The 13,950-nt window shown below is 37.5% G+C and overlaps 1 protein-coding gene across 1 annotated transcript in view; it reads right to left on the reverse strand.

Annotated features, from left to right (window-relative positions):
- The window catches only part of DSCAM (DS cell adhesion molecule), a 476,303-nt gene that overhangs the window by 389,055 nt on the left and 73,298 nt on the right, over positions 1–13,950 (reverse strand). The window contains exons 2-3 of the mRNA XM_087758597.1: positions 13,065–13,382; positions 8,243–8,389 (exon numbers count right to left, since the gene is read on the reverse strand). Coding sequence (XP_087614723.1) covers positions 8,243–8,389; positions 13,065–13,382 — 465 coding nt within the window. The remainder of the gene's footprint in view (positions 1–8,242; positions 8,390–13,064; positions 13,383–13,950) is intronic.

Consider the following 13,950-nt stretch of genomic DNA (forward strand, 5'->3'; position numbering starts at 1 on the left):
CAGCACAATGATTCACCGAAGTATGTTCCTGCTCCTAGCCCTTTGATACCAAATCTGATATCACTGAGCCTTGCTGTCTACATATCAGACCCCCAAAAATCCTGCATATCAAACCAAAGCAATAAAAAAAAAAATATTGCTTCAAATATTCAAGAAAAATTATATGAACCAAAAACTGCCTGAAGAATTGCAAGCAAAGAGCAAAGACAAAATGGAAAAATGTTGAGTGAACACCTGTGAAGGTTAGCAGTCAGTCTGCTCTTATTTCACCTTTAATAAAGATCTGGTAAACATCAAGTTAATTAAAATGCAGGCCATATTTATTGGAAGGTTTTACAAACCCCAGAGAGAATTAATATTACAGGAACTGAGGGAGCTAGAAAAAGCTGGCCAGATGATAAAATGGGATTCACCCCAGGAAAATGAGAGAAATTTCAAGTACATCTGGAGAGAAAATAATGTGACACACATATTTCCAGTGAGAGACTAACTGTGCCACTGAATTCAACCATGCTGAAAGAAACCTCTTCATAACTGGCAACATCAGTAACAAGGTGGTAAAACAGAACAGTTAGGGCATCAGATTGGATAATGTTATGCATGCTGCAACAGACCCTCACACCCGTAGAGAGGCATGATAGGTGCCTATATATATATGTGTATATATATGTATATGCGTGTGTATCTGTATACACACACTCATGGATACAGAGAGAGAAAGAGAAAGGCATATATTTAAAAACAAAACAAATATTTGAAGCCTTAACACAGAAAGCAGAGGTACAACCTCCCTCTCTCTCTCTCTCTCCCTCCCCCCCTCTTTAATTCATGAGAGCACAAGCAGGAATTCTGAAGGGAGCCTGAATCCAATCCATTTTTCATGCACTTTAATTGTGTAAGTACAAAGAGGAAAAAAAAATTAAAGGGTTGAGAAAAAAAATAGAGAGAGGGGATTGGAGGGTTATTGGGGTTTTTTTTGTTTGGTTTTAAAGTGAGTAGCGGGAAAGGATCCTTCCAAATGATGGAAATGGAGGGCTATCCAAAACAGAGCAGCAACAGAGGGGGAAAAATAATTATGCTACACTTGTCTCCTAGACACACTTGATTACTGAAATGCCAAAAGCACTGCTACCGTTTGTGAACTCTATTAGTATTAAAATTGCTGGGTGTAGTGAGACAGCGCAAATTTTGGCTTTCTGCACTGTAAGCACCAAGACACCCCACTCAAATACATTTTTCTCCTCCCTCTCTCACAAACAGCCACCGATGTTCTATGCCCTCAGAGCAGCCAAAACGTCCAGTCACGCTGAGGAAAATCTGCAAGTTCCCTCTACAGGAAAACAACAGTCTCTCTGATATTAACACCTACGTTTAGCACGCATGCTTCCCTGTGCTGATTAAATGATCAGAAACCACTCCTTTGCTTACAATCGTATCGCTCACTTTCCTCCGTGCTCTCAAAATGTAATTCTTTGACATGTGGATCAGATGCTTTCCATCTTCATCCCTTCAAGTCACGCTAAACACCTGCCTCCCACAAAGCCGTTGAAATCCTTGCATCCAATCATACTGATCCCACAGCCATAATTTTAGAATGATTCACCTGATCAAAATACTCCAGTGTAACAGAGTAGGAAGCAAACACAGAGCACAGGCTGCAGAGTAGCCAGAGGAAAGGTCCTCCAATGAACAGTGTTAAGTACATTGCCTTGCTCAGTTACAATTTTAGTTTACAATGAGTCAAAGGGGAGTCTGAAAAATGTTTGCACAAGCAGGAAGTGCTAAATTTTTACCATCTCCACTTTCTAGAATTATGACATTCTCTTCTTAAAAGAACAGTGCTCTCAGAAAAAATGCAGATAACTAGGCATTTCTTAAATAATGTAGTAAATGACCTTTTCCTAGGTCCCTTAGGAAAATAACTTTGTTGAAAGAGAACACGAGGAAGAAATGTGTTGTCTTTAGAGGTGGGCAAGTGCACTTTACATGTCTTCAAGAAGCTCAGAAAACACATTACTGTAACAGCAAACCTACAGTCTGACTTGAGCATTGCTGAATACTACTCACATTAGCTTTCCAGAGTCAAGGAAGCTCAGCAGATACAGGGGTTTGACTGCTTTACTTTCTGTGTGCTACCACAACTTTGAATAGCAGAATTAAATCTCACTGACATATTTCTCGTAGAAGGTAGTTTACATTCAGAATATTTTAATTTTATATATGTTGCTAATATTTAAGCATAAAAAAGTGTACTCTTCATCCTACTTCACCCAGAACCAGAAAAAATATTGCATCTAGAGCATTCAGTGGTGTAGGTTAAGTGTCTGCTGAATGCTTACTGGTTGAAAACTATGATTAAGCCCTGACATCAAACCAAAACAAGAAAGATCATAGCTCATCTCTACTAGACACAGCCTCAATCAAATGACTAAACTTAATCCCTCTGATGATCAGCAATAATCTAATTCTGAACATGGGACTCTGCACACAGAACCACTCTGTATAAAAAGAGATTTTTTTTTTTCTCCACTATGTACAAACTTCATGGCTGAAAAAAACAGTGATCACTCTGTACAAACTGAACACCTGCTGTAATCTCCAAACACCAGCACAAACGAAAACTGCAGTGCTGTATTTTAGATGCCATCACGTGATAACTACTGGCAAACATTGACTGCTTACTGTCAACCGCAGCAGTTCAGAAAAGCCCTTTGTGCAGAAAGAGATCCAAGAGCCCCTGAGCCTTTTAAAGACAAGACTTGAGGAACTGCGTGTAAATAAATAATGCAATTCATTACATCAAATGTAGTTCATTGTACATCAGTGACACTTCTCAAGCCATGGTCCAGTGTGTCTAATTTCTGGCTGATGGAAAGTATGCCGGCTGGAAGGCTCATCAGCAGTCATCTGCACGTCAATCACAGCCCTTCAGGGAACTGCGTTCCATTCATGCTTACACACCTTTGCCTCAAAGCTGCTATTCTTTTGGTGCAGATTTAAATATGCCATTTTGCACAGTCGTTATTACCTGTCTCTCTCCTTTTCTACCTTTTTTAAGCAGTCACACTCTATGTATAAATCAGATTCTTGCATGTTATGTCACTAGAAAAGAAAATGGGAATTCAGAAAGGTCAGGGCATGAACCTATTCATGATCCTGCTCTTGGCACTAAGCTGTTCAGATACATGGAAAAACTCGAAGTCCCTTATAGTTATCAGCATCAGGATAGGAGGCATTCATAACAGAAGTAAGGTGTGTAGTGACAGATCAAATTTAATTCTTCAGCCTTTCTCTTTGTTTCCATCTGCTCTTCATTCTCCTCTTTTCTGTCTCTCTGCTGATCCCTTACACTGACCTTTATTTTTAATAATCCCTTTCTGCCCTCATTCCCCTATAACCACAACCATCCTTTGCTCTCTCTGGGGCTAATTAACCCATGAACAGACTCTGCTCTTTGCTTTCACCTAGGCAGAGCAGAATCAGCAGCTATTTTGTCTTTACCTTCACTTCTAGTCCAGCTTCACTGTTCTGCCTGTGAAGAAATACTACAAGGCAAGCACTAGTGTCCCTTCTGCCTTGCAGCTGCTCAAGAGGAGCAGAAGCACAATCTGTACTGTGGCACTTTTCTATACTATTGTTCCTTGGTTTTATGGCTGCTGTTATAAAAACATACTTTGCTGCACTCTTTGGTCCTGCAGGGCCTAGGCTGTTTTCGATGGTTACAAGGTCAACACAAAGCTGATTCCAAAAGTCTCTTTGAGAACGGTTTGTGAAGGAAAGCAGTAAGGAGGAAAGGAAACTTGACCTTTGAGCAAGCCGTATGCAGCTATCAGTCATACAATGTTCTAGGATTATTTAAGCTTTTATGTTTAGTGTCATCTAATGAAAATGCGTAAGAGCTGGTTACTGATACAAGACAAAACTACACATCATTACATTACTTATTATAATTCAAATGAATTTCAGACTCAGTTTCAAGTCAACTGACAGTATACAATTCTTCAGAAAAGAGGGATTTTCAGAAAAGAGATCCTGAAGTTACAGCTGTAGAGCTTGGCATAGCAGTAATCTGCACTTTGTGAGCCCCTTAAGACTTCTCAGAGTTACTGTTGGTCCTTCTATTTGGCCAGCATCTCAGAGATTCTTAGGCAAGACACACACCACTGGAAAGTTTGATGACTTTTACTAGAAGACACAGATGGGCAAATAAGATACACTTTATGCATTTGTAGCAGATTGACAACTGCAGAGGTCTGCTGCTCTCCTTGTTTATCATGAGAGTTTGTAACACAGCTGTATCTAGTGGAGATGGCTGAATACTTCATCTAACAATTATTATTCAAAATGGATCTTTCCAGTATGAAAAGATTTCTGTGTATTTGTTGTTGGAAGTTGGGGTTTTCTACTTTTCCCCGGAATAGATTCATCCAAATAATTGTTTTTACCTTGCTTTAAAAATCTTTTTCCCACTACCTGGGCCCCTAAAGGACACCCTGAGAAAACTTTTTGGCTCCAGATTTGCTGTCACATTGAAAGACAAAGTGTAGGAGCAAAACCCCAATTATTTTGCTGTTCCCTTTACAGACAGACAAGCACATGCAAACCTTTTCAATCCACAGCTGTCCTTGCACATGGACTTCATAGAATTCAGTATTTCTGGCTCCAAGCATGGGTAGCTTCTCCTTTATTGAACAGGGAGTCTGACCTATCTGGACACCCCTTGGAAACGCTCTGGCAATATGTCTTAATACGTTTCAACTCCCAATTACTTTACAATAACCTGGAGGCATGACATAAAATTGCAGCCAGGAAACAGAAGATGCTTTAGCCCAGCCATATTTATTACACACTTTGATTACTATGGACATCACTGTGCTCTCTGAGAACTAAGCATACAGACAAAAGCAGATATGGCTAGGATACTAGATTGTTGCAGAAGCAAAAAAATCTCACCGTCTTAATCAAAGAATAAAGCTCTTAAACACTCTTTCTAAAAAGCTAGATTTTTTTTTACCATTATAAAAGCAAAAACACTTTGCTTTTTTCTTTAAAATATTAAATTTACATTAAAAAAAATTGATATCTAGAACAGTAAGTAACAGCTGAAATAAAGGATTCTGGTTCATCTACAGATCTCTCTATCCTAGTAGTCAGGATGGGACTACAGATAGACAGGTATATGAAATATTTACTCTAAGTTGTACTTGGAAGTACTGCATTGAGGTTTAAGCCTTTCAGGAAAAAAAAAAAAAAAAAAAAAAGCTTCTCTGCTGGATCACTTCCATATGGATCTTCCCCACTGAAAAGCTGCCCTGCTTCCTGTCATAGGGGCTCTCCCATTCCCTCCTGTGAGATGTAAGCTTCATGGGCTACTTGTCTTCTATTTGAAACGGATATATCATCTCAGTGAAAGTGTTCTTCTCATGTTTTTCCTCTTTCTTTTTTCTTTGTCTTTCTTTTCAAGTAAACACTATCTAGTTTTTCCACAAAACCCTTGTCCACCTCAAACCACGGTAATCATCACTCTGTGAGTGTATATCCTTTTATATTCTTGCTCTTTCACAGTAAAGGTTTCCCCTCAAGATGGCTCTCATTTTTGCTGATGTTAATGAGTAACCAATAAATCAGTTATGTTAAGAAACAAGAACAAAACAAATCAGAACTTGATGTTTTCTAATATTAAATGCTGAGATAAAAAGTATAACAATGAATCTGGTCTAGCACACAGGAAAAAACATGCTAGCAGGGGCTATATAAGCAAGCATATGCATTTCCTCAGAATATTGATCATTAGTAGAAAACAGCTCAATAGTCATGTTATGTGTTGCATCCTATTCATCAGCACCGGCATTCTAAGAAGACAGGCTTGATCAATATCTACCATTTGAGTTCATGGCCAAATTATTGAAAAATTGATTATGGGTAAAACTCAAGGCAATTGTTTTATGAAACACTTGTGGGTTTTGGTTTTTAAATGCTCTCACTATTAAGCTGCAGTTAAAGAGTATAAATGATGAACAAACAAATCTTGCAATCATTGTGGTTAAACCGGAGGAATGTTTTCCTGACTCACTTTTGCCCTTGCATGACAGATAGCATCGACCTGTAATCTAACCTGTGATTTCATCTCTGAAACTGTCTTTTCTGTGATGCGATCCAATATGATAAACTGAGATTTTTAATAGCATCAGTTTTAAAGAATTATGGTTTATTTCCATTTAGATTTCTAACTGTTGGCTTGTGAGATAATTAGAAACCGGTTGTTAAGTGCTGAAATTTGTAATAGATTTTTAATGACTGTAGCCCAGTCACCCACAGTCAGAAGTTGAATTAAGGAAAAAAAAAAAGATTAAATTTAGGTCCTTACAGTTAAATGTTATTACACATTTTGTTGTTATTAGAACAAAAGTTTAGGGTTAAAATCAATATAGACTAATCAGAATGAAATTATCTTAAAATAGCAGCCATGATGGTCTGCAGAAATGCCACACTTTCTTCCCTAAAGAAGGGGTTACAGAGACCTGTGTGTCCTACTCCTGATTCCAGGGTGAAGGGCGGGATTAAGCCACTCAAAGATATCACATAGGTCCTAGCTACTAATGCTCAAGTCAAAAAAATCAGATCAAGAGGATGCAATCTATGTTGACAGAGAAAATATGCATGTTTCCTTATAATACAAAATGAATAGACTTAAAAAAATATTAAGGCAGTTAATCATGGAGGTATACACATTCTTTTCCTCCAGCCAATAATCACACGTACAGATGTACGTGCATCATGTAGTAGCCTATTTTAAGATGAAGCAAAGTAAACACTTCCATCCACTGTTGCATAAAATAATCTTAATTATAGTTTAGATAATCTTAAGCATAGTTCTGTATCATTATATACAGAATAATGGAAAGCTTATTTGCATATTTAAATATAACTCTCACCTGACTATATTGGCTGAAGTGTTGGTGAGTCTTACAACTCAGATACTACAGACCTCTTCGTGGAAAGACACTCAGTTTCAGTTGCTCAATGGCAAAAAAAAAAAAGCCATATCAAAATCCAAGAGCATAACAATGAAGTGCATTTACCAAGGCTAAACAGTGCACCAGTAGTATAGGACAACTGATCATCAATTGCATGGTACTTAAATATCTACCAAATCCCTAGAAAGCTATTTGAAATATATTTTAAAAAAATAGAACAAGCTTATGTAAGGAATCAATAAAACACATAGATAAATACAATCTATAAGTCATATAGAAACATAGGTATTTCCATCAATGCCACATTTGTAAGAAAGGAAAGATTATTAATATACTGAGAAATATAAAAACATTTCCAGACGTTGTAGGATCATAAACACAAACACATTCTTAAATATACTCTGCAGCAACATTTAACTCAAACTATTTTTTTTTCCATTCTGCATTGCCCTGGAACAGTATATTTCAAATTTCTGCACACATAAATCATTTGTATGTGTAACAACAGCTGCACTTTGTGTAATATATAATTTAGATATGTACTATACTGAAAATATTTTTCCCACATATACTTTCTCCCATGAATTTCTTACAATGTTTATACCTTAAAGTTGGATATTCTTTGCCTGAATTCCCTGTACTTCCTGAACAATGCCTCACATTTCCTCACTTTGTCAGTAAATAGATTAATGCATATAACTGTTTTAGAATAGAATGTTTCACTTCAGTATGTTCGGCTTACAGCACAGTTTACCATGTGCTTAAGCCTCCAGTGTTATCTATGAAGATACTTGAAATTAAAATGTTATCAAAGTAGAAATATTGATTACGTACCTCATTTAAACATAACCAAACAAATTTAGACTTGGGATTTCTTCTAATCCATGAGTAACATTACTACTGAAAAACAATTACAACCCAACACATCCTTTATGACATTCAAATTTCTTTGGCACATTGGAGCTCCTTACCAAAGTTAAAACATGAACCCATTGCCACAGCACCAGGAAGCTGGTTTTATGTCTGGTATAAAACAAAAACCATGTTATTTCCCCTCAAGCATGCTAGAAAAAGCAGGGCTGTCTAAAACCTTTATGTCACACAGAGTCATATGGATGCAGCAATGCTAATGTGAAATAGGTTACTGGAAGGATGACATATTATTCAGCTATAATTGACTCAAAGTAAACACCAGGCATTTGGGGGGAAAAAACAGAAACCATAGCTGCCATTGCCAATTGGAAAAGAAAGCCATAACAGCCTACCTGAGACAAGCGAGACTGTGTCTTTCTCCCATGAGACAACAGTGATGTATGCCTCCACAGAGGAGGGGATAATGCACTTGAACACTGCTACATTGCCTCTCATGGCTTTCTGGTCCTCCACACGGACTGTATAGGGTTCCCGTAAAACTGAAAATAGAAGATGACGTTTTATTAAACAAGTCGTAATCACACATCCCATCCACTTCCTCGGTTAGCCTTGCAAAGTTCCCCCAAGAAGGTTACTCAGATTGTGAATTCTTCTGTCTCAGTAAATAATACAGTTTTGCACGGCTGATTGCAAATTAATATGAAAGCATTCCCAGATCTTTTCATTGCCTCAAAATCTGCATTTCATCATATTTCTGTGTTCTCCTACCTAATTCTGAGGGCAAGGAGAAAGACTTTTGTAAGAACAGCATATTTGTATGGGAAATGGTGTTATGCCTTCTGCTATGTGTCTAGTTTCTCATGCCACGTTTCCCATCACAAATTGTTTTCTGCTCTATCAAAGGGCACAAAGTACATACAAGTACTGTGTGTGAATTAGACATCCAGAGGGTAGAAGAGAAGGTCAGTGTCATTTAGGATTTGGAAGAAGTGAGAACCAAAGGAGAAAATCAATGGAGGTGACAGCCAGAGAAAAAGCAAGGTGTCTCAGAAACACAGAGGAATGATAGTGGGTAAGGTAAGAGCTACATTCAGTTGACCAGCACTGGAAGAAATAGGTTAATGGTAAGAAAATAGAAACTATGACTCAAGAGTTGTATTAAAAAACAGCATGGGGGCGCTTAGATCCAGGATATGATTTGTCTAGCATCTGAATTAATTAATTTAATGGACAAAGAGAAAAAAGAACAGCTGGAGAAATTTTTCACACCAAACCAATATTGCTGGAACGAGATGAAGTTGCATTGGGTAGGACAATGGAAAGAAAGAAAATCCTGGTTTTGAAACAATTCAATGAAGAATGAGGGGTGAAAAATCCTATGAGCAAGTTAATGGAGAAGGTGACAGAGCAGAGAAGAAACACACGTTGTCTACTACAAGAAGTAAACGGGTAAGACAAGAAGGACAAGCAGCAACATAGGCTCTCCACAGGACCATAAGGTCAAGGTGCAAAAAAAAGAAATCACCACAGCCAACATAGTAATATATCTAGGGGTGGCGAACAAAGTTTTATATCTTGAAGTGATAGACAGTTTAAATGAAAATAGGTATGAATGTATTGGAAAATGACATGTGTGTCTGAGGCATGTATATGCCTGAGGGTAAAAGTTATTGGGAAGAACAACCCCAGTGCAGCAGTGTAACCAAGTCAGCAATGCTGAACTGCTACATTACAGTGACATTTCTTGCCTACATATCCTGCTTACAAACATATCCCAAGCTCTGCCAACTACATTTAACCACATTGATTCTCAACTGAAGAGTCAGTAAATCCTTTGCAAAGTTTACAAAATTATTTCTATACACCAGGAGCACTGGAATTTCTAACTGTCAGCCCCACTTACAATGTATTTCAAGAAAAAAAAGGCAGAGTACCGAAATGTAACTGTAGTTTTCACAAATACAAACAGCATCAAGTTTTCAGGTCCAGTGCTGTCATTGCAAAAAGGAATATTGAAGTTCTCCATCCCAAACAAGACTGTATCAATATAACACTTAGAAACTCTAGCCAAAAGTAAACAAATTTAATTATAAATTAAATACCTTTTTAAAAATCAAAACAAATCCATCTTCTATGATAAAATAGACACCACTAGTTTTTAAAAAAGTAAATAATTTTTTTTAATCCAAGGTTAAGTTTCTTAACCCTGTTGTAAGTGCTGAACTGATATTGTAAGCACCTTTAATGCAGTGACTTTACAACACTAGCTGCCCTGTGATGAAGCAGCCCCCTAATCTTTTTCTGCACTGGAGGGAATAGCACATAGATCATCTTAATGAGGCTGATTTTTGTCTAATCCTCATGCTCTAACCATCGTTTACAGAAAAGGCTTGTTTAGCAGTAAGATCCTAACACACTGCTAAAGGTATTTGTATTTTTTCAGAACAGTTGGCCATTTTGAAAATCTGCCCAGCTGATCATTTCAGTAAGAGCAAACACAGAAACCATACGTGGGGCACAAAAACTGGAAAGACGTTTATTCATTTCCTTGCTTAAAAAGTTTACGTTATTGTGATTTCAGAGGCCCTTCAGTTATTTCCAGATCATAGTTTTGCCAGTTTCTACAAATGACTTGCTGATTTTTATTTTTTTTTAAATCACAAGTCCCTGAGTCATGAATTTATATGAGAATTTCAGCCTTTGCTAAAAAGATATATTCTTCCCTGCCATGATTACACAGGAAAGCTTGAAGATGAACTGGAGATATGCACCTTCACTCTCATGTGGGACTGTCCTGGATGAAGACTGGGTGTGGGTGTCTAGGTGTGGGTGTCTAGGTGTGGGGGTTATGGTTTTTTGGGAGTTGGGGTTGTGTGTTGCATTATATGCAAAATTACATGCAAAACCACAATTACAATTGTCTGTGAGCTGGAACCCTTATCCCTGCTACCCATATTCTTGGGGAAGCAGGTAAACGAGCTTCAGACTTTCTCAAGCTAACTGTGAGAATGGGCAGAGGTATATTAGTCTTTGCATGACTGTGCTATGATCAGATGCTCCACTGATTGCTTCTGTATTCCTAGGAAATCCTATTGTTGTTGGAGGGCACTGGAAGGAGGAAGAGATGGAGAAGAAAAGAAATTAGAAAAGGCTCCCCAAAAATCATGCTAATTAGGGCCAATCTGAAACTGTGTACAGATTTCACATGAACAGAAATGTAATTGAAAGTAACACAAAAACAAATGAAGTTTATCACTTCATATTTGAGCAACACAGGGTTTATCATCTGAACATAAAATACACTTACTGCTATGCACAGAAGACTCTCAAAAATTGTATTTTTCTATTATTGGGGGATTACACAAGCCTTTGGAAAAGATACTCACTAATAGCTATTGTCTGCCATCAGGCACAATGACAACTCTGTCTGACACAATATCAGTTCATATGAAGGAAGGGGACTTGTTTAACTTGTTATCCGAACCTCAGATTAACAGAGAAATTTAATCATATGGAGAAATGAATAGATCAGGGGTAAAAGGCTAAAAAGGGAAGGAAAAGGGGTAAGAGGGGCATTTGTGACTTGGCCAAAGAGAGTTGTTAGCTTATGAGTCAAGCAGCTACAGCCACCTACTGCAAAGCCTTTTTTTCAGGTCCTTCTTCCATTTGCAAGGTTTATTTCTCAAGCAGAGGAGGAAGACTTCTTTTGGGGTTCCATGGATAAATGGGTCAATGCTAAGCAATGGACATAGCTGCATCCTGTCATCCATATCATAAGCTTTTACAACTAAATGAACACCAGTTCAGAGCCTTAGCTACCAACATTGCAACTTTTACCCTCCTCTACATCACCACATTAGTTTATCCAAGAAATAGAAAAATTGGAAACTAATACGGGAAAAAATGCTGCCCAAAAGATGCTCAAAATTGAGATACATCAACAAATCCACAAAGGACAAAAAAATATATGTTCTCTCTATATATAATTCTGTTAGACAAGTTGTCCACAAATCCATTAAAGTAAAATCAAAAGCACAAAAACCAGAACTGAGTTCCAAACATAAAGTTGGTTACTATGTATTCTTATGAATCTGCTTTTCAAACTTTTTTGATCTGTGGACAACTAAACATTTTCAAAAGAAGCATAAACCATTATAGAAACTCCACATATACGTAATGTGAACTTGCTTCTACTAGTCACTTTTTATGCAAGAAAACCCCCGTCTCTAGACTAAAATTTTAATAAGCCACATGAATTTCATGGACATCTGTTTTTTATTCTTGCCTTCTAACTGTCTACAAACTACAGATCTCTGAATGTTGATTTATCATTAAGAAGAGAATACATTCAGTTATTCAAAGTCACAGACAAATCTACTTGCTAACTGTTCACAGTTTTCTCTACATAGCTCCTGTGAAGGCACATCTCCAAAGGAAAGATACTTCTCTTCTGAGAAAAGACTAGCATAGCTCCAACAACAACAAAGAAGTTATGAGGATTTGCATTAGCCAAGGGTCAGCTCCCAGAATAGCTTTTGTTTGTTTGTTTGAATATTTTAATTAACTGAAGTGGGTAGACAAAACCTTCAAAAACTATGCAATCCTGTTTATGTGTTGTAACAAAAGGCTTGATTTTGATCCCACTCTAATTCTTCGCTGGCTGACCCAGTCTGCACACAGTCAGTATAGAAAATAGACACAAAACCATTATGCTCATTTGCATCTTTTATCTTAAACAGAAAGTGCTGCCTATGGACCAACATCAGTTGCTGAATCGTTACACAGGACACAAGTTTCTTTCTCAAAATAAAGCACAACTGAATACAAGCAAATGAGAAGGGATGTCATTAGGTAAGCATTCCTCTTTTCTTCCAGCCCCTATACAAAATCCAGAGACTACATCTTTTTCTCTCACAGCTCTTTAATGAGTAAGCATGGTCTGATAAATGATTTAATTATCAGTTCATTTCTCCTTATACTTGTGCAGAAGCTCAACTGATTATGATCTTTGGAAAACTAACTTTTCACCACCAAAATAAATCAAATCAGTGAGGAGAGGGAAGAATCCACTATTTTACTTCAGACTGTGAAGAGTTAGAGGTTACACTTGTGGCTGATCTCCTTTGATTCACAGCTGCTGCTACTCTTTGTCTGAAACACCCAAGTTTCCTCCCTCTTCAAGCCCATTTGAACCCAATAAAAGAGTGTACTTACCAGCCTTAATGTGAACATCCTGACTTCTGATTTTCCCTGAAGGATTTTCAGCTGTGCAATAGTAAGTGTTATCATGGATTAAGTTATTAAAGCTTGAAGGAGGGAAGGGGAAAATTTGGAGAGTGCCGTTGGGGTGGACGTGGCGGATCCCTGGGACATCGTAGATCTCCTCGCCCGTTGCTAGGTACCATCTGAGCGTCACAGGGGGGATCCCTGCTGCTGGACAGGGTACCAATGTCCCTGTGGTGCTAGCAAACACTACCTCTTGCAGAGATGCATTGACAAAATATAGACTGGCATGTAGATCTTCACTGAAAACTGAAAGACAAAAAAAGAAAAAGAACAGACCTTGAAAACCTAAGAAATCTCAGCTACATACAAAATAATTTGACTGTTACTTGCCACAAAATCGAATGCAATGCCTAAGGAAGGTAATCGGAACATCTGGATCCTCAAGTTTCTCATTTTAGAAGAGAATATCACCAGATTAAACACACTAAGTGGTTTACATCCAAAAGTAAAATGGGAAATCCCTTTCTTTGTAGTGTAAAATGAAACAGATCTGATCGCTTTTGCATTTGTTAGTGCATCATTCTTTGTAAGGCCAGCAAAAATCCAGCAGTAATCTATTTCCATGAAATTTCTAGCAACTAAATTTCTGCCTGGAACACAGTCAGTTTCTGTTAGCATTTATAAATTTATTTTTACAGTCTTTCCATGGCAAAATGATTTATAAAGTAATAAAAAGAACTGAGTAAACAATGAAAAAAATCCCCAAAATTCCTTAATAATAATAATACATAGCTATAGTTAATACAGATACAACTTAATAAATACATTATATAATTTGGTCAGGTCTTTCTAACAAAGACCTATAAACCTAGGT

Source organism: Nipponia nippon, unplaced genomic scaffold (assembly GCF_047370975.1).
Source record: "Nipponia nippon isolate SJK-2023a ecotype South Korea unplaced genomic scaffold, ASM4737097v1 scaffold_2, whole genome shotgun sequence".
NCBI lineage: Eukaryota > Metazoa > Chordata > Aves > Pelecaniformes > Threskiornithidae > Nipponia > Nipponia nippon.